Source organism: Mugil cephalus, chromosome 8, assembly GCF_022458985.1.
Source record: "Mugil cephalus isolate CIBA_MC_2020 chromosome 8, CIBA_Mcephalus_1.1, whole genome shotgun sequence".
NCBI classification, from domain to species: Eukaryota; Metazoa; Chordata; class Actinopteri; order Mugiliformes; family Mugilidae; genus Mugil; species Mugil cephalus.
In genome coordinates this window covers 14689791-14716063 of record NC_061777.1, presented here as the reverse complement: position 1 = coordinate 14716063, position 26273 = coordinate 14689791, and the positions used below count along the sequence as shown (strand labels likewise).

The 26273-nt window shown below is 43.2% G+C and overlaps 3 protein-coding genes and 1 non-coding gene across 5 annotated transcripts; 3 read left to right on the top strand and 1 right to left on the bottom strand.

Moving 5' to 3' along the window:
- Nucleotides 1–592: 592 nt before the first annotated feature.
- Nucleotides 593–5554, top strand: LOC125012756 (betaine--homocysteine S-methyltransferase 1-like). Of its 2 annotated transcripts, none has more exons than XM_047592882.1 (8): nt 593–758; nt 2713–2845; nt 3036–3148; nt 3260–3451; nt 3577–3724; nt 3816–3998; nt 4147–4375; nt 4464–5554. In XM_047592882.1, exons 1-8 carry the CDS (start codon nt 738–740, stop codon nt 4546–4548), a joined length of 1104 nt encoding a protein of 367 aa, XP_047448838.1. In that variant the 5' UTR covers nt 593–737; the 3' UTR covers nt 4549–5554. The 2 variants fall into 2 exon arrangements, with proteins under 2 accessions (XP_047448838.1, XP_047448839.1); XM_047592883.1 differs by lacking the exon at nt 593–758 and adding an exon at nt 1817–1943.
- A 221-nt stretch (nt 5555–5775) lies between these two features.
- On the top strand, nt 5776–9001 carry LOC125012755 (betaine--homocysteine S-methyltransferase 1-like). Its single transcript, XM_047592880.1, has 8 exons — nt 5776–6022; nt 6472–6604; nt 7270–7382; nt 7482–7673; nt 7799–7946; nt 8038–8220; nt 8346–8574; nt 8663–9001. Exons 1-8 carry the CDS (start codon nt 6002–6004, stop codon nt 8745–8747), a joined length of 1104 nt encoding a protein of 367 aa, XP_047448836.1. The 5' UTR covers nt 5776–6001; the 3' UTR covers nt 8748–9001.
- A 215-nt stretch (nt 9002–9216) lies between these two features.
- LOC125012752 (junction-mediating and -regulatory protein-like) lies at nt 9217–26091 on the top strand. The gene is made up of 10 exons (XM_047592876.1): nt 9217–12584; nt 15394–15567; nt 19241–19391; nt 19980–20149; nt 20511–20676; nt 20883–21052; nt 21327–21410; nt 22089–22184; nt 22604–23153; nt 23233–26091. Exons 1-10 carry the CDS (start codon nt 11796–11798, stop codon nt 23538–23540), a joined length of 2658 nt encoding a protein of 885 aa, XP_047448832.1. The 5' UTR covers nt 9217–11795; the 3' UTR covers nt 23541–26091.
- Nucleotides 16928–16999, bottom strand: trnaq-cug. The gene has a single exon. It is a non-coding gene; the product is annotated as a tRNA-Gln (tRNA).
- Nucleotides 26092–26273: the final 182 nt, after the last annotated feature.

Below are 26273 nucleotides of genomic sequence, written 5' to 3'. Positions count from 1 at the left end.
GATTTAAGGATGGGTTATACATATGGTAAAGTCAAGTTTATTCTTCAATCATTATCTAATTTACATAAATATGGACAGTAAGAACACGTCGAACATTTCAGAACTGTAATCCCCAGTCAGAAAGTAAAGGAAATAAAGACAAATGTCTGAAATGTGATGAATGGATTAATTTTATGTATCTGCATTCTGCAAGACAAGACTTGAGACTTGTCAAAGATTACTGCTTCTATCATTGTACTTCTTATATATATTATGAATATAAAGAACGTACAAGTTCATCAGTGTCATGGGAAACATGTTAAAATGGGATGAATTAAAATTCTAATAAAGGCGTAATTAATCACTACGTCACTACATCTTGGCAGTTTCTCGATTAAAAATTGTATTTTGCATTGAATCCTATCAAAATAGTAAAGATGCTTTATTGGTTTCTTTGAATGTCCTTTTTTTTCCTTCAATTTTTTTCGACTAAATATTATGCATGTCTGTGATTTTTTTTATTAGCTGGCATCTTAAAGCAAATGACGGAGCAAGAAGTTACATCTTCATTTTTCATTGGTTACTACTTCAGTCCTGTCGGTGGCGGTAATGCTCATTGACACTGGTTTACAGTACGAACAAAAGAAGAAGACCAATCAAAACGGGGAAGGCACTATAAATTTTAGTGTACAGTCAATGATCATAACCCGAATAACTGACTCTGACTCTGACTCTGACACACTGTTTGCACGGGAGCGATGGAAAACAAGAATAGAAAGGTAGGAAATAAACGCTAGATTTAAGTGTGTCGGTAATAAAATATTGCCTAAATATAGCCTAATCACTGAGGTATTATAACAGGAAGTAACATTGAAGCATTTTGTGCACACGTTCTCCTAAAATTTGCCAAGATCCGAGTTTGTGTTGTTTTTATTATAACGCGTAAGCGGTCGTCAATGTCCTTTCTCCAGTCGTAAGAGAAACTAAAATAATACCAAAGTAATAACACTGCGCTGTGCAAAGTGAATTTTGAACACCATTTGTCAGACTTGTCATATGTCCAAGGTCTAGTTTGCAAAGTCAGTTCAGGTAAATTGGCCAAATTGTAATAATGCAAGGTAATGTTTAGGACATCATGACCCCACATGGTTCTTATCGGGGAGATAAACAGGCAGCGTAATATATTACCTACTGATAAGGTTTTACACAATGCAATAATTGAGGTGGCGGCACACTCCTTAGGCTAGTGTAAATATTTGACATCAGTGATCAATATCGGATGATGCATCCAATGAACTTGAACATGATGATGATGTATATCACACACACACACACACACACACACACACACACACACAGATAGATAGATAGATAGATAGATAGATAGATAGATAGATAGATAGATAGATAGTCAGAAGAAGTTGTAGAAAAAACACATTACATACTTGTATGTAATGTGTATTTACCGCCTCCCCATAATCATGTGAGATTACCAAGAGCGGTTAGCAGTCCACAGAGCATTGATATTATAATCATTGACTATATTTTACAACCCTCAGCCAACCAGACACCGTTGAACACGTCATTCTTCACTGCACCTAGTACAATACACAGAGAGATCATCTATTTCAGTCATTAACAAGAATTAATGTGCTTGTTCATTACATCTTAAACACGACAAATGACAGAGCAAGACGTTACAACATCATGTTTTTAAAACAGTCCAACTTGGATAAAAGATTGTAGTTTTTTTCTGTTTTTATCTCACGTCCAATACTCCAGTCCCGTTGATGGTGGTAAAGCACCTTGACGCTGGTTTGCCAACGTTCATTAAAAACCAAAGAAGAAGAAGAATTAAAAAGAAGAAAATACAATGACTTTTATATCCAGTCTGTAACTGTAACCTGAATAACTGACCCTGACTGTCTGCTTGCACTGTAGAGATGGAAAACAAGAATAGAAAGGTAGGAAATAAACGCTTGACTTAAGAGCGTCAGTAATCAGCATTGTTACTCTGGAGTATTTTGTTTATAGAAATATTTAAGTCATGTGTTTTGTCCACGTTATTAGTTCAAATCAAATCAACATTTGTGTTTTTTTTTGTTCGTTTTTTTATAGCACATGTCATAAATGTCATTTCTTCCGTCGTAATTTAATACCCGTTTTAGTTTTTCTGTGAATGAAGGAAAGAAAAAATAAAAAGGAAAAAACTGCGCTGTGCTAATTGAATGTTGAACACAGTTTATGCTCTTTAATTTGCTAAGTGAATTTAGTTATGTTTGGTTGTGTATTAATTTAATTACACTGCAATTACATTTTATGTTAAGTTATTTTATCATTCTTATAAATATTGTCTATATAGATTTTTGTCTTCCTATTTTACTTTTTTGTTATGTATGGTATGTCTGGGTGCCCGTGCATTGCAGCTGCAACAGCGAAATGTCCCAGTTTCTATCTACCTATCTTGAATTGGCCTAATTGTAATAATGGAAGGAGATGTTTAGAACATTTTGTTCCTGCGTGGAAACGTCTTTCAAAGTCAACTGCTGATAAGGTTTTACATCATACAATAATTAAAGTGGCGGCACACTTCAGATACTGTGAATATTTGATATCAGTGATCAAGTGATCGGATGAGGCAATGGTCTAAATAATAATTTTCTGCAGGACGCTGTGAAAAGTGAAAAGAGGGCCACGTGGTTTTGATGATGGTGTGTGTTTGTTTCTGTTCAGGGTATCTTGGAGCGCCTGAATGCTGGGGAGGTGGTTGTAGGAGATGGAGGCTACGTTTTGCAGCTGGAGCGACGTGGCTACGTGAAGGCGGGACACTGGACACCAGAGGCTGCGGTTGAACATCCCGAAGCAGGTACGTTGTAGTAACACAACAGCACTGTCTTTTAAGCTAAAACAAAGGCAACTTGTCACATAGAGTTCAATATAACCCACTGTAAAACAAAAACAGGACACCACCAGGTTAATCTGAAAAAAAGCCGTGTGAGCTTCAGGGGCGCGCCACGTACAGATGTTCTGTGTTCTGTTCTTCTCTTTCTTTACAGTGAGGCAGCTCCACAGAGAGTTCCTGAGAGCGGGAGCCAATGTGCTCCAGACGTTCACCTTCTACTGCAGCGAGGATAAACTGGAGATCAGTGGCAACGTCACCGACATCACCGTCAGTACAGAGGAAACATCCGAACATCCACGTTAGAGTGAAATTAGACGCTCGCATTCAATTCTGACATCCGTGTGGTATCACTCTTATCTGTTCTCTTCTGATACACAGGGTGCACAGATCAACGACGCGGCCTGTGACCTGGCCAGAGAAGTAGCCAATGAGGGTGGTGCACTAGTTGCTGGTTGTGTGTCAAAGACTCCATGTTACGTGGAGACCCACAGCGAGACTGATGTCAAGGCCATCTTTAAGAAACAAATGAATGACTTCCTCAAAAAGGACATTGATTTCTTTATTGCCGAGGTACGAGCAGCACTGAAATACAGTATCTTCACACGGTGTCAATATACAGCATATTAAAGCTATTTTAACAGGCAACAATGTGATGTGTGATGCATTTGATGAACCGAAGTACCTTTCTTCTGCAGTTCTTCGACTATGTGGAAGAGGCCACATGGGCAGTGAATGTGCTGAAAACCAGCGGTAAAACAGTGGGTGCAACACTTTGCATCTCCCCTCACGGAGACAGACAAGGAATCCCACCTGGAGAGTGTGCTGTCAAACTCGTCCAAGCTGGTATTCTGACCTTCTGTGACATGGTACTACGATCTGGATCGTGTGACAATAGGTTTTTGTCTTGATTAATCTTCTGTGTGTGTGTGTTCAGGAGCTGACATTGTTGGAGTGAACTGTCACCTGGACCCTCTGACCTGCGTCCATACAGTCAAGTTGATGAAAGAGGGATTAGAGAAAGCTGGTCTCAAGGCCCATCTCATGGTCCAGCCACTGGGCTTCCACACGCCAGAGTGCAACATAAGTGGATACACCAGCCTTCCTGAGTATCCCTTTGGTCAGCATTACAAAATTAGTATTAAGGAAGCACAACAATCATAAACTAAGCAGGTTTAGGAGAGCTAATATGTTGCTATATGTTGCTGCCTTTTAAGAGTCCTGTTATGAGCCATATGAGAGACCTAAATATCTTATTCTCCCTTCAGCACTGGAGACGAGATCAGTGACCCGCTGGGACATCCATAAATACGCCAGAGAGGCGTACAAAGCAGGAATACGCTACATTGGTGGCTGCTGTGGTTTTGAGTCATACCACATCAGAGCTATAGCCGAAGAGCTCGCTGCAGAGAGGGGATTCCTCCCACCAGCTTCACAGAAGCACGGACTCTGGGGAGCTGGTCTGGAGATGCACACTAAACCCTGGGTCAGAGCCAGGTACGACTAAGCCTTTCTATCAAATAAACAAGAAAAATGAGGAAGTATGTGTTTCTCTAGTTCATTGAACTTTTAAAATGTGTTTTAGGGCCTGTCGAGAGTACTGGGAAAACCTCCTGCCTGCTTCTGGACGCCCCAAATGTCCTTCCATGGCAACACCAGGAGACGAGTGAACAGCCAGAGCTCAGCTAACAAGCATAATCACTTTAGGTCCCTATTTCCAGAGATCTGTAATTGTATGAACCACACATAAAACTACCAGCACACACTGATTGTTGTAATCTTATTTTTCTTTAATAATCTAATGTCGCATTAACTATCACTGCTCTATCGATTACTGTAGAGGTTTGTAAGATTTTTCTGATTTAGTTTCAATTAGATTGATTTAGATTGGAGCATGTGCAAGGTTTAAACATGAATAAATAAGAAAACAGAAACTAAGACAGTAATGTTGTCTAGATGTTGATGTATGTTCACAAACTGTTTATATCTTGTAAATGGTTAAATGTGTCAAATTTTGTGGCCTTTGTAATTCCTCTGTTATGTTTGGATAATCTTCAGAAGTCCTTCCTGCCGTGGGTTTGAGACACACAAAATCTGGTAAATCTGTGACTTAAAATAAAATCCGAACAAATGCAGAATTTGCAGAACAAATTCCCCAAAATGGTTTGACTGAAAGTACTTAACGATTAATAATCAACATAAAATTACTGATTACAGTCGAAGATTAAAAGTCTCAGAACGCAGGTATTGTTTACTAGTACATTAGTGAGGTCATGTAAGGTGTCTGTTCAGTGTCTATCGAATAACCCACAGCGCCACCTGTAGGGTGTCAACAAGAAGACGGGGTTGTTTGTTTTGAAAAGTCAAGTTGATTCCTGTCGGCAATTACCTAAGGTACATCAGTAAGGACAGCGAGAACATGTGGATCATTTCAGAACTGTAATCCCCAGTCAGATATTAAAGCACAGAACACCGAGGTACGAAATGTGATGAATGGATTAATTTTCCATATATTCTGCAAGACTGAATTTATGACTTGTCAAAGATTACGGCTTATTTTATTGCACTTTTATGTATTATGTATGAATCGTATCACAAAGGATGTGTAACTTTACCCGTGCCATTATGCCGTGGGAGTCATGTCAAAAATGAGATGAATTAAAGTTCTAATAAAGACGTGAAGCGTCCTTGTCTTCTTGGCACTATTTCAATTTTAAAAACTTGCTTTTGGGATTTTTTTTTTTTTTTGTTTCACTTTCTTCCAACTAAATATTCTACAGGCCAGATACTTTTCTCGGTTCAGACAAAGCATTGTGTGAAATAGTCCATCTGTTGAGAGTCTCCAATTTTAGTGTCTGGAAGACGGAAGTGGGAGACAGAAGGTGTGTTCGGACCATTGTTGGGACGTTGTGCGTGACGTGTGTCCTCACCTGGGTACACACGCGCGTTTCAAACTGTGTAATAACACAAATACTAGACCTCTGCCTTATTTCCTTCACTTTTCGGTAATTTATTGCCACCTCATAATCTCGTGAGATTACAGTTCTCATAAAGTAGCTGCGCAATCCACAGAGCAGTGATACTATAGCTCGAAGGTCGCAAAGGGGGGCTGCCACTGGAGCAATGGAAAACAAGCAGAGAAAGGTAGGAATTACAGCTTGATTTACGAATACTCGTCCGTAATATTACTCTAACGTGTTTTTTGTTTTGTTTTTCTTAGTTAGCATTATTATTTTTTACAGAAAGTAACACTAACGTTGTGTATTTTGTCCACGCACTTAGAAGTTTTGCCAAGATTTGTGTTGTCTTTGATTACATAACACTTGAAATGTTGGGAAATTAAACAGGCAATGCAATGTAGCCTATTCACTGCTAATAAGGTTTTATATAACGCAATAATTGAAGTGGTGGGACACTTCTTAAAATACAGTAAATATTTGACATTAGTGATAAACATTGGATGAGGCATCCAATGCACTAAATAGTTTTCTGCAGGACACTGAAAAGTGAACAGAGGCTGTGTGCACGTGTGTGTGTGTGTGTGTGTGTGTGTGTGTGTGTGTGTGTGTGTGTGTGTGTGTGTGTGTGTTCAGGGTATCTTGGAGCGCCTGAATGCTGGGGAGGTGATTGTAGGAGATGGAGGCTACGTTTTGCAGCTGGAGCGACGTGGCTATGTGAAGGCTGGACACTGGACACCAGAGGCTGCGGTTGAACATCCTGAAGCAGGTCGTTGTAGTAACACAACAGCACTGTCTTTTAAGCTGGTCACATTCAGTACAACCCACTGTACAAAAACAGTACACCATATTCTGAACAATAGCCGTGCGAGCTTTGGAGATGCACCATGCACAGATGTTCTGAAGAAACTCCCCACCTGTCATTTACATCTTTAGAGGCTCAGTTGTCTTTGTTTTAACCTTTTTTTTTTCAATAAACAATCTTTACAGCAGCATCTGTTGAAGATACACTACCAGTCAAATGTTTGGACATTGTCACTGAAATGAATGAGAAGGCGTGTCCAAACTTTTGACTGGTAGCGTATATTAGCCTGTTGCTGCATTTCCATTACCCCGAGAAAAGTGCAAAAGACCAATATCGTAGTAAAAATCTGGTAATGGAAACACCTACATTTCGAAAAACCTCTCAAATATACAGTAGCTAAAAAGTGTTTTAGCTCTTTTTTTTCTACGTTATCGTGACCAGTTCAATTGAAGTCCCATCTTCCTCAAAGAGAAGTCTGACGTGACAAGAATTTAAAACAATAATGGGATATCCCGACACAAGACTTAACGAGAGATACAGCTCATTCGCAATTGTCGCTTTTATTTTGCGAAAAAACGTAATAGAAATGCAGCTAGTGCCTTCCAATAAGTCCTTCTCTTTCTTTACAGTGAGGCAGCTCCACAGAGAGTTCCTGAGAGCGGGAGCCAATGTGCTCCAGACGTTCACCTTCTACTGCAGCGAGGATAAACTGGAGATCAGTGGCAACGTCACCGACATCACCGTCAGTACAGAGGAAACATCCAAACATCCACATTAGATGCTCCTAACCTCCCTGACATTCCTCTGGTATCACTCTTATCTGTTCTCTTCTGATACACAGGGTGCCCAGATCAACGAGGCGGCCTGTGACCTTGCCAGAGAAGTAGCCAATGAGGGTGGTGCACTGGTTGCTGGCTGTGTGTCGATGACCCCATGTTACATGGAGACCCACAGCGAGACTGATGTCAAGGCCATCTTTCAGAAACAAATGAATGACTTCCTCAAAAAGGACATTGATTTCTTTATTGCCGAGGTACGAGCAGCACTGAAATACAGTATCTTCACACGGTGTCAATATACAGCACATTAAAGCTATTTTAACAGGCAACAATGTGATGTGTGATGCAATTGATGAACTGCAGCACATTTCTTCTGCAGTTCTTTGATCACGTAGAAGAGGCCACATGGGCAGTGAATGTGCTGAAAACCAGCGGTAAAACAGTGGGTGCAACACTTTGCATCTCCCCTCACGGAGACAGACAAGGAATCCCACCTGGAGAGTGTGCTGTCAAACTCGTCCAAGCTGGTATTCTGACCTTCTGTGACGTGGTACTACGATCTGGATCGTGTGACAATGGGTTTTTGTCTTGATTAATCTTCTGTGTGTGCGTGTTCAGGAGCTGACATTGTTGGAGTGAACTGTCACCTGGACCCTCTGACCGGCGTCCGTACAGTCAAGTTGATGAAAGAGGGATTAGAGAAAGCTGGTCTCAAGGCCCATCTCATGGTCCAGCCGCTGGGCTTCCACACGCCAGAGTGCAACTTAAGTGGATACCTCAGCCTTCCTGAGTTTCCTTTTGGTCAGCATTACAAAATTTGTATTTTTGTAAACTAAGCAGGTTTAGGAGAGCTAATATGTTGCTGCCTTTTAAGAGTCCTGTTATGAGCCATATGAGAGACCTAAATATCTTAACTCTCCTTTCAGCACTGGAGGCCAGAGCAATGACCCGCTGGGACATCCAAAAATACGCCAGAGAGGCGTACAAAGCAGGAATACGCTACATTGGTGGCTGCTGTGGTTTTGAGTCATACCACATCAGAGCTATAGCCGAAGAGCTCGCTGCAGAGAGGGGATTCCTCCCACCAGCTTCACAGAAGCACGGACTCTGGGGAGCTGGTCTGGAGATGCACACTAAACCCTGGGTCAGAGCCAGGTAAGACTAAGCCTTTCTGTCAAATAAACAGGGAAAATTAGGAAGTATATGTTTCTCTAGTTCATTGAGCTTTTAAAATGTGTTTTAGGGCCTGTCGAGAGTACTGGGAAAACCTCCTGCCTGCTTCTGGACGCCCCAAATGTCCTTCCATGGCCACACCAGCAGACGAGTGAACGGCCAGAGCTCAGCTAACAAGCATAATCACTTTAGGTCCCTATTTCCAGAGATCTGTAATTGTATGAGCCACACATATAACTACCAGCACACACTGATTGTTGTAATCTTATTTTTCTTTAATAATCTAATGTAACAAGCACTGCTACATTTGCTGAAGAGGTTTGTAAATTTTTTTCTGATTTAGATTCAAATGTACTGGAGGTAGCATGTGAAGGGTTCAAACTTGAATAAATTACAAAACAGAAACTAAGACAGTAACGTTGTCTTGATTTCATAATTCATAATTCTTTCATAATTCCTCTATTATATCTGTATATCCAACTTTAAAAGTGGAAGCTTATATTTTTAGAGATTGCAATATATTTAAAGTGTAACACTTAAAACCTTCCTGTGTTTGAGGCACCCAAAACCTGGTTTACCCGTTCATCTGCATTTCAGCCTTGCTCCATGACCATTGTTAAAAGGCTACAAAAAATGTAAACCTTCAGGGTCTTCTAGGAATGTATTCTAAATGGGAAAAGTCCCATGAAATTCAGTTTTGTAATGATAAAAATGAAAGGGTTGTATTTTTTAGAATCCTTCTCAGCTTTATTGTTAAATATAGTATGAATTTGTCTCGGTGTTTGCTATAGAAACACAAAAAGAAATTAGAAACAATATAAAAGATGCAAACAGTAAATAAAGCATGTAAAGTGTGGATGTAAATACCAAAGAAGAAGTAGTTATCATACATGGTTGTGCTCATATATTTACAGCAATCATTAACAGGAGTGCAACAGGGTATATCATCTTACGTACTTATTTATTTTTTAAGTTAGAGTTCTAAATCTTAGTTAAAGATCAGCCTAGGATAGTATTTTAAGAAACTTCCATGTTATTCATGGTTTAAAAGCCACAAGATTCCACTGAGAGTTGAACTCGGATCATTGGATTCAAAGACCAGAGTGCTAACCATTACACCATGGAACCACAGGAATGAGGGGTGGTCCCAGTATTTGAAGCGAGGACTCGCCTTTACAGGCTGAGAGCGAAAACTTTAGTGTAGCACAAGAGATGCTCCAAACCTTGGTTCAATGACAGGAACAACTTTTTTTATAAGTGCAAAATGAAGGGGTAACTTTCTGGTGTGCGTGCACAGTTAAAATCTACCAGAAACCAGGTAGAAATCATCCCAAAAGACATAAACCAAAGAAATAACAGACCAATAACATGTGCACATTATTATTGTGTTATCTAACTTGTCCCTTTAACACTGTGTTGAGACCCAAGCTACACCAGGCCAAGATACTCTAGTCTATACTACAGAGTGAGATGTAATGTCTGTGTCTTATAATATTGATCCTTTTCACAAGATAAGGAAACTATAGATCAGCTATGATAAACAATGGAAATGCCATTTGGATTTTTACACAGTTTGGGTCATATTCATAAAAAACATGCTAAAACAATACTCGCGTAGCATATGTGAAGATTTAGCTTTGGTGTTCCTGCATCATGGCCCATCACTGCTCTTGCATCCTGCTTCTGTCCTGAACCCCTACTCAACTGTTTTTAACAAGATGATCACAAGAAATGCAAGTGTGTGCCGGATGGACACCAGGGATCAATTTAACAATGCAAACACACAAACCTCTAAGCTGTGACCATAAAAGCTATTTTCAGATCCTGTCTTCTGAAACGCTCTTCCCACAGCTCATAACTCACCCGGGTTGCTGTAAGCATTACTCTCTGGATACTTGTACAGCATATTCTTTCAGGGTTACTGTATTAAAGTACTTCAGGTCTCCTACATCTAATCTATAATGCATTCATCTTTTCATATTCAGACTGATGAAGTCTAAATTGCTTGTCTGTGTGAATGAGAGTGTTAATGTCCTTGTGCATTTAATACTCCAGGATATCTGGGCCTTTTAGGGCTAGCATACGTTTTGTATGAGAAATCACCATGACAGCAGAGATACAATGTCACATGATGCGAACCTGACAGCCTCAGCCGTGCACGAACTACATCCTAACCAGTAAAGGGCAGATGTGGTCCAAATTTAATAGTTGAAATATATCACTGGTATTTATTTTAGTGTTTGTTTTAGAAAAGAGTTACACTGTTTATTGAGCAGACACTGGTCTTGATGCAGCGCAGCCACAGTATTTGCAAAGCATCACACACTGCTCGACCCTGTAACGTCACCACGTCCCTACGTGCCCTGTGCTCAAGTCGAAATTCTAATGACGCGTTCAATTGCTTTCAGGACAGAGCATGTCCATGTGGGACTTGCCCCATTTTCCCCCAAGAAAAGTAAAAATCAAAAGCAGTGAGCTCATCGGTTAAGTATGCAACTTGATTTTGGATTAGTAACATCCTAACATACCAGTCTTGAGGCATTTATTTCACATATTTCTGTGGCATAAATTGGAATTCCCATATTCCGAGCAGCACCTGAAAGTAGCATCATTTTGCGTATGAGGTCCTGGGCAAGCGATGAAGCAAACATGGTAATGTTATGAGTTTGGAGACGATGCTCACCTTCCTGGCAACGCGATTGGACAGTGGCGCGTCTGTGTGGACCCACACGGTTGTGTTTGAGCGATGAACGCCCGTGTTTGTGGCCCCCCTGCATACTTGGCGATTAGGATTGAGGTCTGGAGCCGAGTGATCGAGGATAGCGGAGCGCAGCTGACAGGCGAATCCGCCGCCGCCGCCGCACTGGTAAACACACAGTCCCCTGTTGTGTGTGTCAGAGTCTCCCCAAAGCCAGCGACAAAGGTAGCGGCTGCAGCGAGCTGCGATAGACAGGCGGACCATCCGAGCGGAAAGCAGGTGGGCCAGAGATGGGAAATGACACCGCACTGCTCCAAATTCATCCGCTTCAACGACGGAGGATGGCCCCTCCGGCAAAACACCCTCGGGGAGAAAACGCGTTGGTAAACACTGACACAACACTGTAACATTTTTCACTACTCCTCTTCATCCGACTCCCACGCAGCCACAGAGGGGCTTTTTTTTATCGGCTGGAGACTGTTTGTGTTTGCATCACTTTGCAGACATGTCCTTCACAATGGAGGATAATCTGGAGTCGGGCTGGGTAGCCGTTCGCCCGAACGCGTTTGAGGAGAAGGAAAAGCATAAATTTGTTTTCATCGTGGCCTGGAATGAAGTGGAGGGGAAATTTGCCATCACTTGTCACAACAGAACTGTTCAGAGGAGAAGCTTTGGCAGGGACAGCCTGGATGGGGATAAAACAAAATGGCCCGAAAGTCCTGTCAGGGATAAAGTGTCTCGGAGCCCCAGCAAAGGAGCCAGTCAGGCTGCGGCGAAAGGCAGCGGTCCGAAAATAAAGTCTGCGTTATCACCCAAACCCAGTCCTGTCAAAATTCCCAGTCCCGATGCAGATGCGTTGAAGTCATTCAGGGAGGAGCAGCTGCTGTCTCCTTCCCTGGATCTCCTGGACCTGGAGGAGCTGGACGGCCTGAGCAGGGAGGACTGCAGCTGGGCCGGACTCTTCTCCTTCCAGGACCTCCGGGCGATCCACCAGCAGCTGTGCTCGGTGAACTCCGTCCTGGAGCCGTGTCTCCCGGTGTTTCCAGAGGAACCCGCCGGGATGTGGACGGTGCTGTTCGGCCCGGCGGAAGTACCCGAAACGGAGATGGACGAGCTGTGCTGCAGCCTGCAGGTGTACCTGGGCCACGCGCTGGATACCTGTGGGTGGAAGATCCTTTCACAGGTGCTGTTCACGGAAAAAGACGACCCGGATGAGTACTACGAGAGCCTGAGCGAGCTGAGGCAGTCCGGGTACGAGGAGGCGCTCAACCGTGCGACAAAACATCTGCAAGAGGTGAGTTTGTCATGCTCTCACTCACTGACTCGACCTCTCTGCACATCTGCATCATCGGAGTACAACACCGCGTGCATGCATGCATTGACAGAACAAAAGGACTGCTGCAGGTTGTGCATTTAATAACCATCCTTAACGTGATATGAAGCACTTAAGTATAAAAGTGCTCTGTATTTGTGTACTAGAGTGTATTGATGACCCTTTTGCATCGCACAACCACAAAAACTACACTAACCATAACTTCAACTGTATTTTTAAACTATGTTTTCTCATTTTTAACCAATTTAACCTCTGTGGATTCGTGTCAGCTGTCCACCCTGAGGTCAGAAAATCCACTTTGATGTGGTAAATCCACAAATAAAAGACGTTTTTGCGTTCAGGACCCCAATAGAACAAAAAGAACAGTTCACCACGAGAAATCAGATTCACGTGGCTTTTCTCGGAAAAGGTGGACTCTTTACCATGAAGTTACCAACCACACGGGCTGGAAGGCGAGAGGAGATTTTGTAAAATAGTGTTGCAACCGTAAGCACGTCCTCTGTGGAATATTATACTCTCAGCATGGCTGCAGACTGCTGCTTACACAGCTGAGGGAGTCAAGTGCGCAGACACACAGAGGAGGAGGGAGAGTTCAAGCTCTTATTTACCTTCAGAATGAGTTCTGTGAGAAGGTTCCTACAGTAACTTAACCTACGGTCAATATTTAAGTGGCACTTCCTTATTATTCAAACCTCAGTCACTACGTACTTGATTTGTCACATTCTTTGTTATACATAACATTTCCACTCAGCCATTTTTTTCGCAGTATATGTTTTTTTTTTCCTGTTTCGGGATGAATATACACCTGGAAATGTGTGCACTTCGTCAGAAACACACACTATCTCTGACAAGTGTATGCATCACAAGAGAGCCATGTTATAAGTGCTGACAGACATGGCTGCAGTATATTGATCTATTTAAAAGATTAGTATTCAGATGGTCAAAAATGCACGTTTTGTAGTTTTAGTGTGGCTCTGATAGGAGTGGGTAGATTTTCATGTGGTAAACACATAAAAGTAATCTTTGATTTTTCAACAAATTAAAACACATTATACATTAAACATATATTTATGGATGGATGGATGGAAGACGCTGCTTGTATACTTCCAAGTTATCTTACAGATTAGCATTTCTCCGTTGACTCTGGAGACAGGGGCCAGACGCCGCGCACGCTCCAGACCTGCTCCTCTTACACGGCCTCAGCAGCTGGTGATTGATTCACTGCTCTTAATATAAACAGACATTACACTGACGCTCATTGGCTCTCACATTGTCCTACTAATCAATGGTGGTGGATTAATGTGTCCTTGACTCGTGGAGCCAGACGTGGCAAGAAGTCCTCTGAGGGACTGAGAGACCTTTAATGGAAGGAGTTTTCAATTATTAGTGCGTTACACCATTACTCCTGGCCTCGAGTGAAGTGGATGGCAGATCGGCTTTGAGTGTTACTTATATTGTATGTATAATGTTGATCAACAATCTTTTAATTGAACCATTTTGCCATTTGGAAAAACCCTGCATACTTGAAGCTGCTTAAAGTCATTTAATCAATAACAAAACAATAAAATACAGAATATTTGAGGTTTTAGTGGTAGATCTACATTCCATTTCTTGATTGTTATTTAGCAGTTGGGAAAAAGAGCCAGACTTTACTTTGAGTATACATTGTTCAGGGCTCAGGCGGTCCCGTAGGGTCATTTTATATCTGCTTGTATGCTCACTGTCATTACAAGAGCAACAGTGTGCGCTTTTATACAGATGTGTGTTTATGATTTTCTGGCCAAGGCGTTTCCTCTCAGCTCTGCTTTTGGCAGCGAAAACAGGCTGTGAGCAGCATGAGATGAATAACCGACATGTCATTCCACCCAGTCAGTCCCACACCCACTCCTATTCGCACAGTTCAGACACACAAACAGACACCGAGAATGAAAAAGGCAGAAATCCAGACACAGGAAGCGTTGCCTTACTCCCCTTCCTGAGCAAAGAAATCATCAGCCCAGCAGAGCCATCAGTCTCACTGAATGTGCACCGAGCCGCTACTCTGCTCCGCTTGGTTCAGTACATGGTGTCAGTTTGGGATTTCCAAGTTGCCTGAAGCTGCGTTCGTGCGGAGGTTGGAGGAAGCGCTGCTGATCTTATTCAGCTCTTTACTGCAGCCTGAGCTCTTCTGTCTGCGCTGTACCTCATTCAACCACAGCTGCTGTTTGCAGGTTTTCTCTCACACGCACACACACACGCTGACCTATCGATCCTCCCACTCCATTTGAGGGTTGAGTTAATGGCTATTTTAGTGTTTGCTGGTAGCCTACAGTACTGTTCAGTCTGGGGGAAAAATGTGTCTGTATTGATCTTATTCCCAGCTGCAGAGCAGACTCTGCTCATTTATCTGCGGCCTATGCACTGAGAAGCGGCTCTCAGATAGATTCCTCTTTACACAAAGCATCCTCGTAGACTCAGCGAGGCGCAAATTGTCACTTACCGACACTAAAGATGGATTATGTTCTCGTTATTGTGTAAGGACAACACCTGCTCACTGTTTTCATTTACTAAATATCCTTTTTTCAGTGAGAGTTCTCCTGAAGCTGTCTTCTAAAGTTTTCTAAATCCCTTCATACATTTGACACCTTTATTTGCAAATACCTCATTATTACGTACGTGTGTTCTCTCCCCTGATATTCTGTTTTTTTTTTGTGTGTGTGTGTGTGTGTGTGTGTGTGTGTGTGTGTTGTTGACTGTGACAAAACTAACTTCAGGTGTGAATTTGATGCAGCTCCTGGAGAAGCACAAGACCATGGACAGTATGGTGGAGCTGCTGGAGCTGTATGAGGAAGAGGACCAGGCCTACGGAGGTGTGCTGGAGGCCTCCACACAGCTGTACCAGTACCTGCTGCAGCCCTTCAGAGACATGAGGGAGCTGGCCATGCTGCGCCGACAACACATCAAGGTAATAGTTTGCTCCTGTTTAAAAATGCAGGAGTTAGAAAGGTGTGTTAGGCTGTTTTCTTTTTTCTTTTTTTTTGGGATGAGGGGGCGGTTAAATCCTCTACTGACCCAGTAATGTACCGAGACAAAGTTAGATATGTCCTAAACTAGCTCATCTAAACTTTGTGGGTTATTTTCTGACTTCAGAAGCATGTTTTACATCCTGTGCTTGACTAGCGCAGTATAATGGAAAGCCGCAGCTACTGTGCAGCCTAGATGAGCCCAGGCTCGGAGTATTTCTGCATTTCTCTGCGGGCACTGACGTGGAAGGGTCACAAAACACAATTGATGGTCACAGGAAATTCTCATGTGTCTTAAAATAGGTCCTGCTCTGTGTGCGTGCACCAGTGTGTGCGCACGCACGTTTGACTGATGCATTATGTAAGACAAATTAACTTGTATGTTCGGGTATGATGCGGTGACGTGGGAGGGGAGGCGCGATGTAACTAATTGCAAATGAAAGAGGGAGGCTGGTGAATGGATAAACGGCAGAAAATCCTTGTTCGGTCGTTGCAGTGCTGATGGCACATTTATATTTAGCTCCATGACTCACATGCAGCACATCGATAATAAGAAGAGTTCGGTATCACATTACCACCCGAGATGCATCAGCTAAGATGCTTTGATGTGAGCGACTCCTTTTCAGTTCTGTCTGGTGTCTGAAATGCTGATGGGCTGTGGCACGTGGGACGTGGGACTTGAGTGACATGCTGTTAGCTGGAACGGAGCAGTGCAGATCTCCGATTTCTCGTAGTCTCAGAGAGACATGAATTAATCATGTTGCGTGGGGTCCTATAGGTTTACTTCGGGTACAGGTTGGCGCTGACACGTCGGGATCAGGGGCATGCAGCAGAAATGGAAAGACGGAGAGCAAAGTTAAGCCGTCTAGTTTAAATGCTCTCATTCGCAGTTCCTCTGGGGGAAATGAGAACTTCCAGCGGGCGGTTGAAAACAGAAACGTCAGCAGGAAAATAAGTGCCTTGGTTTCCAATGGAATTTCACCAAATTAGTGTGAAATGTGAAAACAAAAAAAATCAGTGAGACAGATCACACACCTCACAATGAAGACTATGAACCATGACCCTCTGGTAGGTTAGTGAGACGGAATTCCTTTCCTCACTGGCCTGTCATAGTCCGTCTCAATTATAACCAGAATATAAAAATAAAATGAAATTGTGGCTGCCAGGATACTCCTTCACGAGTTTGAGCAGCAGACTGTCTTTCTCTGTCACTTTCACTTCAGTGCAATTTTTTCACAAATGTGTCAGCATGAGAGAGAGACACTTTTTTAGACATGAAGGCAAGAAAGTTGCAAAATGTGCAGGTCCCACCGAGATTTGAACTCGGATCGCTGGATTCAGAGTCCAGAGTGCTAACCATTACACCATGGAACCTCACACCCACCCCCTGAGAGGTGACAGAGAGAGAGAGAGAGAGAGCTGTGCTTTTACTTCCGGGTCTATTTATAGCTTGTGGGGTCTGTGGCTGGAGCTCAGCGAGGCTGTCTCTAGCTCGTCTCTTTCTTCTTCCGCCTTTCTCATCCTTTAAAATTCAGTATTTTCTCTATCTTTTAATTAACGGTGATCACACCGCGATTGAATAATTTGCCACAAACTCGATTTGAATGGCTTAATCCTGGATGTTGTGCCAGCTGTCAAGTTTGTACGCGCGCTCCTCGTTTTTTTGGCAAAAGGAGGATTATGTGTCAGAGAGGGAGAAGAGAAGGGCCGACGGGAATAAGATTACAGTGACATGTAAGCATGCAAAAAGAGACACAGCGGAAGAAAGGTTGCATCAAATGACAAGCTAAGATGCCACATTAGTAAGATTAACAAAGAAACACTGATTGATATTAAACACACTGGCAGTCTTGGCTTCATGAGTTCATGGAGCATTTTCTTACATCCTTTAATCCAGTGTGTACATGAGGCCACACGAAGGTCACACGGTAAGTCTACCGAGTGTAATTATTAGGTTTTATGTGTGGTAATGTGGTGCACATCCATTAAGAGTCACATTCACACACTGGATGCGAAGCCGACATTTGTAAAAACTAAATGATTTAGAGGGAAGAAAAATGAGCACAGACACTCCGGCTTCAGGAAATTGCAGCGGCGAACGATGCTGGTGCAGTCGCGTGTGAGCAGAGCTGCATCAAGATACTCAGAGTCGTCTGGAGATGGGTGTTGCTCTGAGCCTCTTTGCTTTGCTGCTTGTGGTACACACAGGCGGCCCAGAATATGCTCCAGATTTATTTCTTCATTTAAATGGTTTTAATCATCTGGATCAGCCCGTTAAAGTGCCATATATTGACGTGTTTGAGTTTCCTTCTCATTCAGCTGGCTTCATCATTTTTTTTATTGTGCTATGACACAAAACAGTGACATGGACAGACAAATGCAGCATGAACTAAATGGTGACAATAACAATATATATATATAAAATATAACAATAATAGTAGCAACTACTAGTACTACTACTACTACTACTACTACTAATAATAATAATAATAATAAGATGATGATGATGGTAACAATATAAAAGGAGGACTGAAGAAGAGGGGATGTGAGAGGCAGTATGTTTTATATTTATTTGAATTGAATATAGCGGTGCCTCGAGTCACCCCGGACCCACAGGGGACCAGCCTGCAGTCCCCAACACCCCTGGCCATACCCCACCCCCACCGCCGAACACCCCAGAGCGGTACGCGGCACGCCCCCTTGCCCTTTATCTATATCTGTATGATGCCTGTGTGTTGAAAGGCATCATCAGTTTTTAATGACTGGTGCTTAGGGTCAAATTATGAACAGCTGTATGTGGTGCCCACTTCAGGCTCATGTGACCAAGGCCTGTTAATTTCTTTAGATTAACCTGGCTGGTTTTGGCACAACAAGCGATTCTGGAACAGCCAAATGAATGGCCAGAAACTTCAGTCTCAAAACTTGAATAGAGGGTCGGAGTTCAAATTATTTTTATCGACAAAGGCAAAACACAGTAGATATTCTCCAGACTTTCTTTGCAGCGTTGATTTCTCATGTTCTGCCCTGATGGTGATTAAGCTTTTGTAGCCTCACTGAAAATGGACACTGGTATTTTCAGTAGCTGTGGCATGGAAACAGTGCGTCTGAGCGATTTTATGCATGTGCGGAGGAGAAGAAGAAGAATTTCCATGGCAATCGCTGGCGCTTCCATATGTGAGAGTTTAGCTCCCTCTCCAGGCGAGATGTTTCTGTGACAAGTGAGTTGCTGTAGAGCGTATATCTATTTACACCTCATCCAAATCTAATAGAAAGATCTTGAGTCCCTGACCACCAGTCCCCATCAGTCTCAAATGAGAAGGTTTCGGTATTATCTTCTGAGTATTACCTTTTCTGAAGTCACCAGTAAAAATGTCTTGTGCTTTATCCGTGCGTTATCTTTAGAGTTTCAAATTAAACCATTTCCTTCCACTTTCATCATTTTACTTTCAGTGCGCTCTATGCAACACCCCACATGCACATATTATCCCAATATAAATACACATACATATGTCCATTGTGTACATATTTTACTCGATCATTTTTTTTTTTTAAACTGCATTAATCTGCTCACTATTTCATAGAATTAATCTTGATGTCTTCTTCCTCCCTCATCAGATTTCCATGGAGAACGACTACTTGGGCCCGAGGCGAATTGAAGCCCTGAAAAAGGAGGACTCGGACTGGCAGAAGAAAGCTCAGGAGGCAGTCCTCAACATCCAGGAGTTTACTGTAAAATACTTTGAGATCACTGCCAGAGCCCAGAAAGGTACAGTATGTCACCCCCATCACTGCCAATGTCAAGTCAATAAAGCAGCAGAGGAAGGACTTTGAATAATCACACCCACGCACGCACGTATTTGTGGCATTGATGTGCTATTGAGCTGCGTCGTGTTTTAAGTCCCGGGGGCTAATGTGATTTGGTATTAATGAGTCTCTGCAAACAGCCGTGCTTTGACAGGGACAAGAGGAAACAAGGACAACCTATTGATCACTCAGCTCTGCCAGCAAAAATCTGTTTGTGCAGGGTTACTCCACAGTGTGCGCCTGCTTATCCCACTTCTAACAACACTGCTGACTGCTCCATTTATACTCTGACACTTATTAGATTAAAAACAAGGTAAAGCAGGTGTAATATCCATATGTGGCCAATAGATGTCCCTCTACGGTTTTGTATGAAATCGTTGCTCCTGTGAGACGTTAGTCATCGGATAATGTCCCCTCTACCAGGAGACAAAATTGAACGTGTGTATGTGTGTGACTCACTTTGTCGTGAGTATACGTCACGTTTGACCGCGTGGGAGTGTATTTTCCACTCAGCTACCTGATGAACACTTTTTTTTCTGCGCGTGTACAGGGGTGTACGAGCGCATGAAGGTGGACCAGCGCAAATTTGGTAAATCCTCATGGACGGCGGCGGTGGAGCGCATGGAGAGACTGCGCTACTCTGTCGCCAAGGAAACCCTGCAGCTCCAGAGAGCCAGAGAGATCAGTCTGGAGCAGAGGAAACACACACTTCGAGAGGAGGTGCGGAATGCAAGAAGAATCAAGAATCAAGAATCTTTATTGTCATTATGCAAGGCACAACGAAATTCTTTTCAGCAGCTCTTGGTATAAATGTACAGACCCGAGATATATAAATAATATAAATATAGAATAGGAAATATAAAATAGAATAACAAGTTAAAATAAAAAATAGAATTTAAGAATAAAATAAGATGAGATGAGAGGTAGTAGTGCAATCAAGGATATTTAAAGTGACCAGTATGAATATTGCATGTATAGCAGCAGTTCATCAAACAAAAGGGCACATACCTAAACACAAGCACCGTGACTTGTTTTAGTCACTGCTGTGGTTTTTTTTTTTTTTCTTTTTTGATCCTTTCAGATGCAGAGTCTGTGCAGCAGTGAGGATGCGATGGCCCTGTTGGACCACATGGAGACACAGTACTATGAGCTGCAGCTCCAGCTCTACGACATCCAGGCCGAGATCTTACAGTGTGAAGAGCTGCTCCTCACCGCTCAGTTAGACAGCATTCGTAGACAGATGACAGGTATTTCCACTGAAGTGTTTTTTTGAATTCTTGCTCACAACATAAGCCCCTTCAAATGCAAAACTTAATGCTCAGGAGAGTCACAGCAAACCACTACATATTCACAAACTAGCGTGAATTACCTTTACATTAACGACGTGTAGTGTCGTTAGACACGTAAACCTGTGTCCAAACAGGGCCATGTATTTATGTATGTGTGTTTTCAGAGCGTCAGGACGAGGTGGTGTACTATGACACCTTTGAAAGTGCAGATGATATAACAGAGGACGATACCGCAGAGAGAGAAGAGCTGCGCAGACTTCAGGTCAACGCTCGACAGCTGGAGGCGAGAAGGGGGCGCATCACGGCCAAGCGCTCCTATCTAAGGAACAAAAGAGTGAGTGTCCTTTACTCTTACTTTTACATGAAGTATATCCCGGATATTAAATACTGTTAATATCAAGCAGATACTGACTTTATGATCCCCTTCAGATGTTCTGTTCAACTACGTTTCGTTGGCACATGGCAGAAAATGGCTCCAAATGAATTTATGTTTAATTCATGCTTGTTATACTGTGTTACGGTATATAGTAATGACATATATGTTTTCACTGTACCTGTTTTCTTGTTTTTGATGTGTTGATTTACTTTTTCTGCTCTCCTCTGTGCAGGAAATCTGTGTATCCAACCACACTCAGAAACAGCAGAGACGTCAAACCCTCCACAAGGACTCCATGTCCCATCATGTCTTACAGGTAGACCTTGTTATTTTTAACCTCCTGGGACCAGAGCTTTTGTTTGCAGTGCATTTTTAATTTCTCGAAGATATTTCGGATTAGTTTGACCTAACAGGTATAAAAAACTAAGCATCATCTTTGAACAGGAACTAGTTTTTGGGGGGAAAAAATGTCCTCATATGTGGACACAGGGATTATTTCACTGTATACTACAAAAAAATCTGCAATGTGTAACAAAATATAAAACTCTATATTTCAACAGAATTGCAAACAATGAAGTCCCAATATCCTCAAAAGAGTACTTGCCAATTAGTGATGGTGTTGCTCGTTAGAACTACTGATAGAATTTGTTAAATCTCCGTGTCACATCAAACTAGAGAAGTTAGTAAGCATAAAGAAACAACTTATGACTGTAAACTTTGATGGTGTTTTATACCTTGTTCACTTTTGTCTCGTTATCCGCTGCAGATCGGATCCATTGAAATCATGTTCTTCAGTATATGGACCTTTTGCTACCACTAGATGGCAGACTGAAACGTCCACTTATGAGGACAACAAGTCTAAATGAAGCAGAATAAGCTGGCACAAACATAAACCCTAATGTCCCCATATGAGGACGCAGGAGCTCAGGAGGTTAATGATCACTGCATGTCTGTAAAACATTATCAATAACTCTTCTAAACTCGAATTTTGCAGCTAAAAAATGAAGAAGAGGAAGACGAGGTGAGGAAGAACAGCAGAGTAAGTCAAGAGAGGCAGAGGACTCTGGACAGACTACGCACTTTCAAGCAGGTACGTGGCCATCTATTAAAAGGTAAAGTATATCAACATGTTACTTATTTTTTCTTCCTTCTGATTGACACCTTGTTAGGGAAATTCTTTTACCAAGAAGTCACTGGAGTCTCGTTTTAAAGTTTTACTTGCAGCAAGGAGCTGATACATGCACTTGAGCAAGTACAGAATCGACTGACGATGGTGACGTTGTATTCACTGTTATACAGTAGATCCTGTCCTAGAATGGAGACCTTGTTAGAGAGACAGGCTGTCAGCCTCATTGGAAATGAGCTAGTCATAGCAAAGGAGCTGCAGGTTGGATGTCTCCCAGCTCTTCCTCCTACTATTTGGTGAAGAGGATAAGAGAGGATATCTTGTGTTACAGTTTAACCTCTGTATTTTCCCCAACACTTATTTATCTTTGTGTGTGTCTGTAGCGGTACCCTGGTCAGGTGATTCTCAAGTCCACTCGGCTACGCGTGCCTCACACCAGGAGAAGAGACCGAGGAAGAAACGTGGACATGAGCAGCGTGAGCGAGAGGGAGGAGCACATGGACTCTGTCTCCGTCCAGACGCAGGGCCAGCCGCTGTGCCTGAGCACCAGCGTTCAGACGGACCCCAGCCCCAGCTCCACCCTCACCACTCAGCCCGTCACGGGCCTCACGGCGTCTCTTCCCCCGCTGCCCGTGCCCAGCCCTGCGGACTCCACCTGCTCCCCTTGCTCCCTGTCCTCACTGCTGGCTTCCCCTGTTTCCCCTCCCCCTCCCCCACCTCCTCCTCCACCCCTGCCGCTAACGAAGGAGGAACTGTCGCCTTCCGGGACCCCAGGCCGGCACGGGGAGAGGGCTGAGGGGAAGAGCGCGGCAGAAGAGCTCCCCCTCTCCCCGCTCGGCCCCTTCATCCCTCGCTTTTTTGACAGCAGCCAACTGGTGAGCGCCCGCAAGAAGCTGAGGAAGACTCCAGAGTTTGACGCCCACAGCAGAAGAGGTACTGGGTACGGTTAGGTGCAAAACAGCTTTTCAGAGCTTTTAACATCAGCTAATTCACGATCTCTCCTTGCGTACAGTGAGCTCACCCATGGACGAGGTGCTCGCCTCCCTGAAGAGAGGCAGCTTCCACCTGAGGAAGGTTGACCAGCGCTCCCTGCCTGCCTCCAAGGGCGACGACGACCCCAACAGCATCCTGGCCCAGATTCGCAAGGGCGTCAAGCTTCGGCGCGTCCCCTGTAAAGAGAGGAAAGACCAGGGAGAGCTACCGGCCTCCACCGACCCCCTGACCAGGAGCATACACGAGGCGCTACGCCGCATCAAGGAGGCCTCACCGGAGTCTGACTCGGATGACGACGGGCTGGCCGGCCATGACTGGGAAAGCTAGGGCTCGAGGGCTCAACAGATAACACCCTTGATCATTGCACCGTCTGGCACTGCACACACCATACTGTACTGTACTGTACCGTACTGTAAACACACATAAACGATACTCGCTGAAGCACACACAGCCCGGTCACACATGTACCGACATGTACTGACGCCAAGGCCAGAGTCGCACCTGTTATCACAAACTCACCAATTGCTCCAAAGGTCAAACCGTTCATTTGGATTTCGCATTACACTCACCGTCATGAAGGACATTATTTGTGTTTTTATCTCACTGTGGTTTTATTCCTGAAATCACTCTGTACTGACGTTATTTTATTTTATTTTATTTTTTTATTTATATCAACTGTACTGTTTAACTGCTCTGCACGTAACATTTTTCACCAACACACTGCACTGACACTACATGTGAATCTGTATATTGAAAGTCATCATCAGCGCTGAAGAGTCTGTGACCTGTTCACTTGCCACAGAGCATGAGAAACTGTGACCGCAGCAGAAATATGTGATGTTCATGGCTGGGTGACTCGGGGTCAGACCACACAACGATTCTAAGCCATCAGATTGCTGGATTTTCTGTCCACATTATAAACCATTGCACCGTCAAACATCACCGGTTTTCTGTTTGTTTATCAACCATGCACCCTGACTGAGCCTCACTTTTTATCTCCCGTCTGATTTCATTCTACTGTCTGGTATGCGTGGTAGTGTTAGACGACATAGGAGCCGCTGCTCGTCTAATCAGACGAATTCTGTAAATCCTTCAGTCTGTAACACCAGATTTGTGCTCCTCCCCCCACTCTTGCCTCTTCTGGCCTTTGTCGCCCCCAACTCTCACCCCCTCGCTGGGTGAGGGAATATGTATCGACCCATCTGTTCGCCCACGGCATATGGCTCGGCTGGTGGGAGATATAAAGAGGGTAGTATAAGGTTCATCATTATTCGCCACATCTAATCTGAAGCAGGTCACCTATAAAAGGAGAGGATTAGAAAAGGGGTCATTGGTGGCGTTGGAGCGTTGGAGGTTGACATCGTGGTCGTTGGTTGGCGATTCCCGAACTTTACATGTGGGAAAGTTGCGGCAGAGCTGTGGAACGCCGGGTCGCGCTCGTTTGAGTGATAGATGGCACGTGGGAGTCTAGATTCTCTCGGCGCAGTGGGGGGTCGGAGTGGGCCATGGAGCAGGCGGCCGTGATTGATGTGGTTTCTCCTGGCATCTTTTTTACTTTCCCTCCTCCTCTTTATTGCATCTTCTCTAATTTCTTTCTCTGCACTCAGTGGGAAGAAGCACACAGTAGGAGGTCCGTTACTCAGTGCTGGAGGTGAAGTCATGCACACATGGACTTGCACATTAAAGTCACAGCCAACATGTGCACAAACATTTAAGTGGCGAAGTGAGTCCTCACATAGTTTCTGTTTTTTTTTTTTTTTTTTCCGTAAATGGATTCAGCACTTTGATGAAACACAGTACAAACTCTTAATCACTTTGTCTGTACAGCAACAGTTTTCTGAAATATATATCTGTAGTAGCTGAGCAGCTTGTGGAATTGGATCTAAGTAAGTGTGAGGGAGTGGATGAGCTGCACAGGAATTCACACAAACATAACTTGAATAAAAAAAAAAAAAAGATGTGGATTCGTGAACTCGGCTCTGGATCTGGAAGGGAAGAGTTTCAGCATGCCTTGAAACAGCTTCGACGCAAATATTTGGCGCTTATTCTCTCTCTTGCGCGTGTTGCGTGAGCCATTCACGGAATAATCAAGAGGCAGACACCAATATAGAAAGAACAGGCACGGGTGTACAGTACATGTCACAGCTTGAAAATATCTCAGTGCTTAAGAGGGTTTATTATTTTCCTGGCAGAGCACACCTGAGATACCAGTTCACATCCGCTGTAACTGGCGGCGCAATGTTCTTCCATGTTACCTTCATCATGTAGCATGAGATCTAACCCCGACCTGACGCTTTTACATAACCGTACCCGACCTAATGTCATTATAACTGACCAGGACCAAAAGATGTTTGTACAAATCTTGCTCCTCTAAACAGTGGCTAACAGCGTGCTTAAATTCTGGCAAAGTGGACATAAAACCAGTTATCTCCCATATGACTGACCTGACTGAGACCTTTAAAACTAACCTGAACACAGCTTGCTTGTCTGATAACTGTAATTTTGCATTTCATTGCCTGGTTTGTGTCCGACTTCTTTTTTTTTTCTTCCAAAGCGCTTCCGGCCAAATCGTTTTGCATCACGTTTGCTTCTGAACAGGCCTGTCACCAACACAGGCTGACTACAGTATAAGACCATTTGAATACCATTCAGTCACCTGACGAGTGTAATATCAAAAAAGAGAAATACAAGAAAATGGTTGAAACGGTTCAGACTAAATCAGTGAACTTTGCAGTTTTTCCACTGTAGCACATTGACAAACTGTCCCAAATATCCCCCTTTTTGCCTTTTATTCTACCATTTTCATTTATTCCCGTCTTCTGTTTTCATTTCGTTTACAGACTTGCCCTTGCATTTGAATAAAACCTTGTGAAGCAAACTCTCAGGTTGTCCGTTGAATAATTTAATTATCAATAGACTGTTGATAAAAATGAAGAAAAGCCATTTGCACACACCGCACTTCTGCCGTTGCTGTATTTGAATACAAAACATAGTATTTCTCAGTTCACAGAGGTGTGTTCTCAGCCGTCTTTTGTTTGAATTCAACAAAGGATTTAGTTT

What these genes read in the sequence shown, in the direction of transcription:
- LOC125012752 (XM_047592876.1), top strand. Translation starts at nt 11,796, where the DNA reads ATGTCCTTCACAATGGAGGATAATCTGGAGTCGGGCTGGGTAGCCGTT. An exon ending in CGACAAAACATCTGCAAGAG is followed by an intron (nt 12,585 to 15,393) that starts GTGAGTTTGTCA and finishes AATTTGATGCAG; the next exon opens with CTCCTGGAGAAGCACAAGAC. An exon ending in TGACGCCCACAGCAGAAGAG is followed by an intron (nt 23,154 to 23,232) that starts GTACTGGGTACG and finishes CCTTGCGTACAG; the next exon opens with TGAGCTCACCCATGGACGAG.
- LOC125012756 (XM_047592882.1), top strand. Translation starts at nt 738, where the DNA reads ATGGAAAACAAGAATAGAAAG. An exon ending in GCAACGTCACCGACATCACC is followed by an intron (nt 3,149 to 3,259) that starts GTCAGTACAGAG and finishes TCTGATACACAG; the next exon opens with GGTGCACAGATCAACGACGC. An exon ending in AAACCCTGGGTCAGAGCCAG is followed by an intron (nt 4,376 to 4,463) that starts GTACGACTAAGC and finishes AATGTGTTTTAG; the next exon opens with GGCCTGTCGAGAGTACTGGG.
- LOC125012755 (XM_047592880.1), top strand. Translation starts at nt 6,002, where the DNA reads ATGGAAAACAAGCAGAGAAAG. An exon ending in CCTTCCTGAGTTTCCTTTTG is followed by an intron (nt 8,221 to 8,345) that starts GTCAGCATTACA and finishes CTCTCCTTTCAG; the next exon opens with CACTGGAGGCCAGAGCAATG. An exon ending in AAACCCTGGGTCAGAGCCAG is followed by an intron (nt 8,575 to 8,662) that starts GTAAGACTAAGC and finishes AATGTGTTTTAG; the next exon opens with GGCCTGTCGAGAGTACTGGG.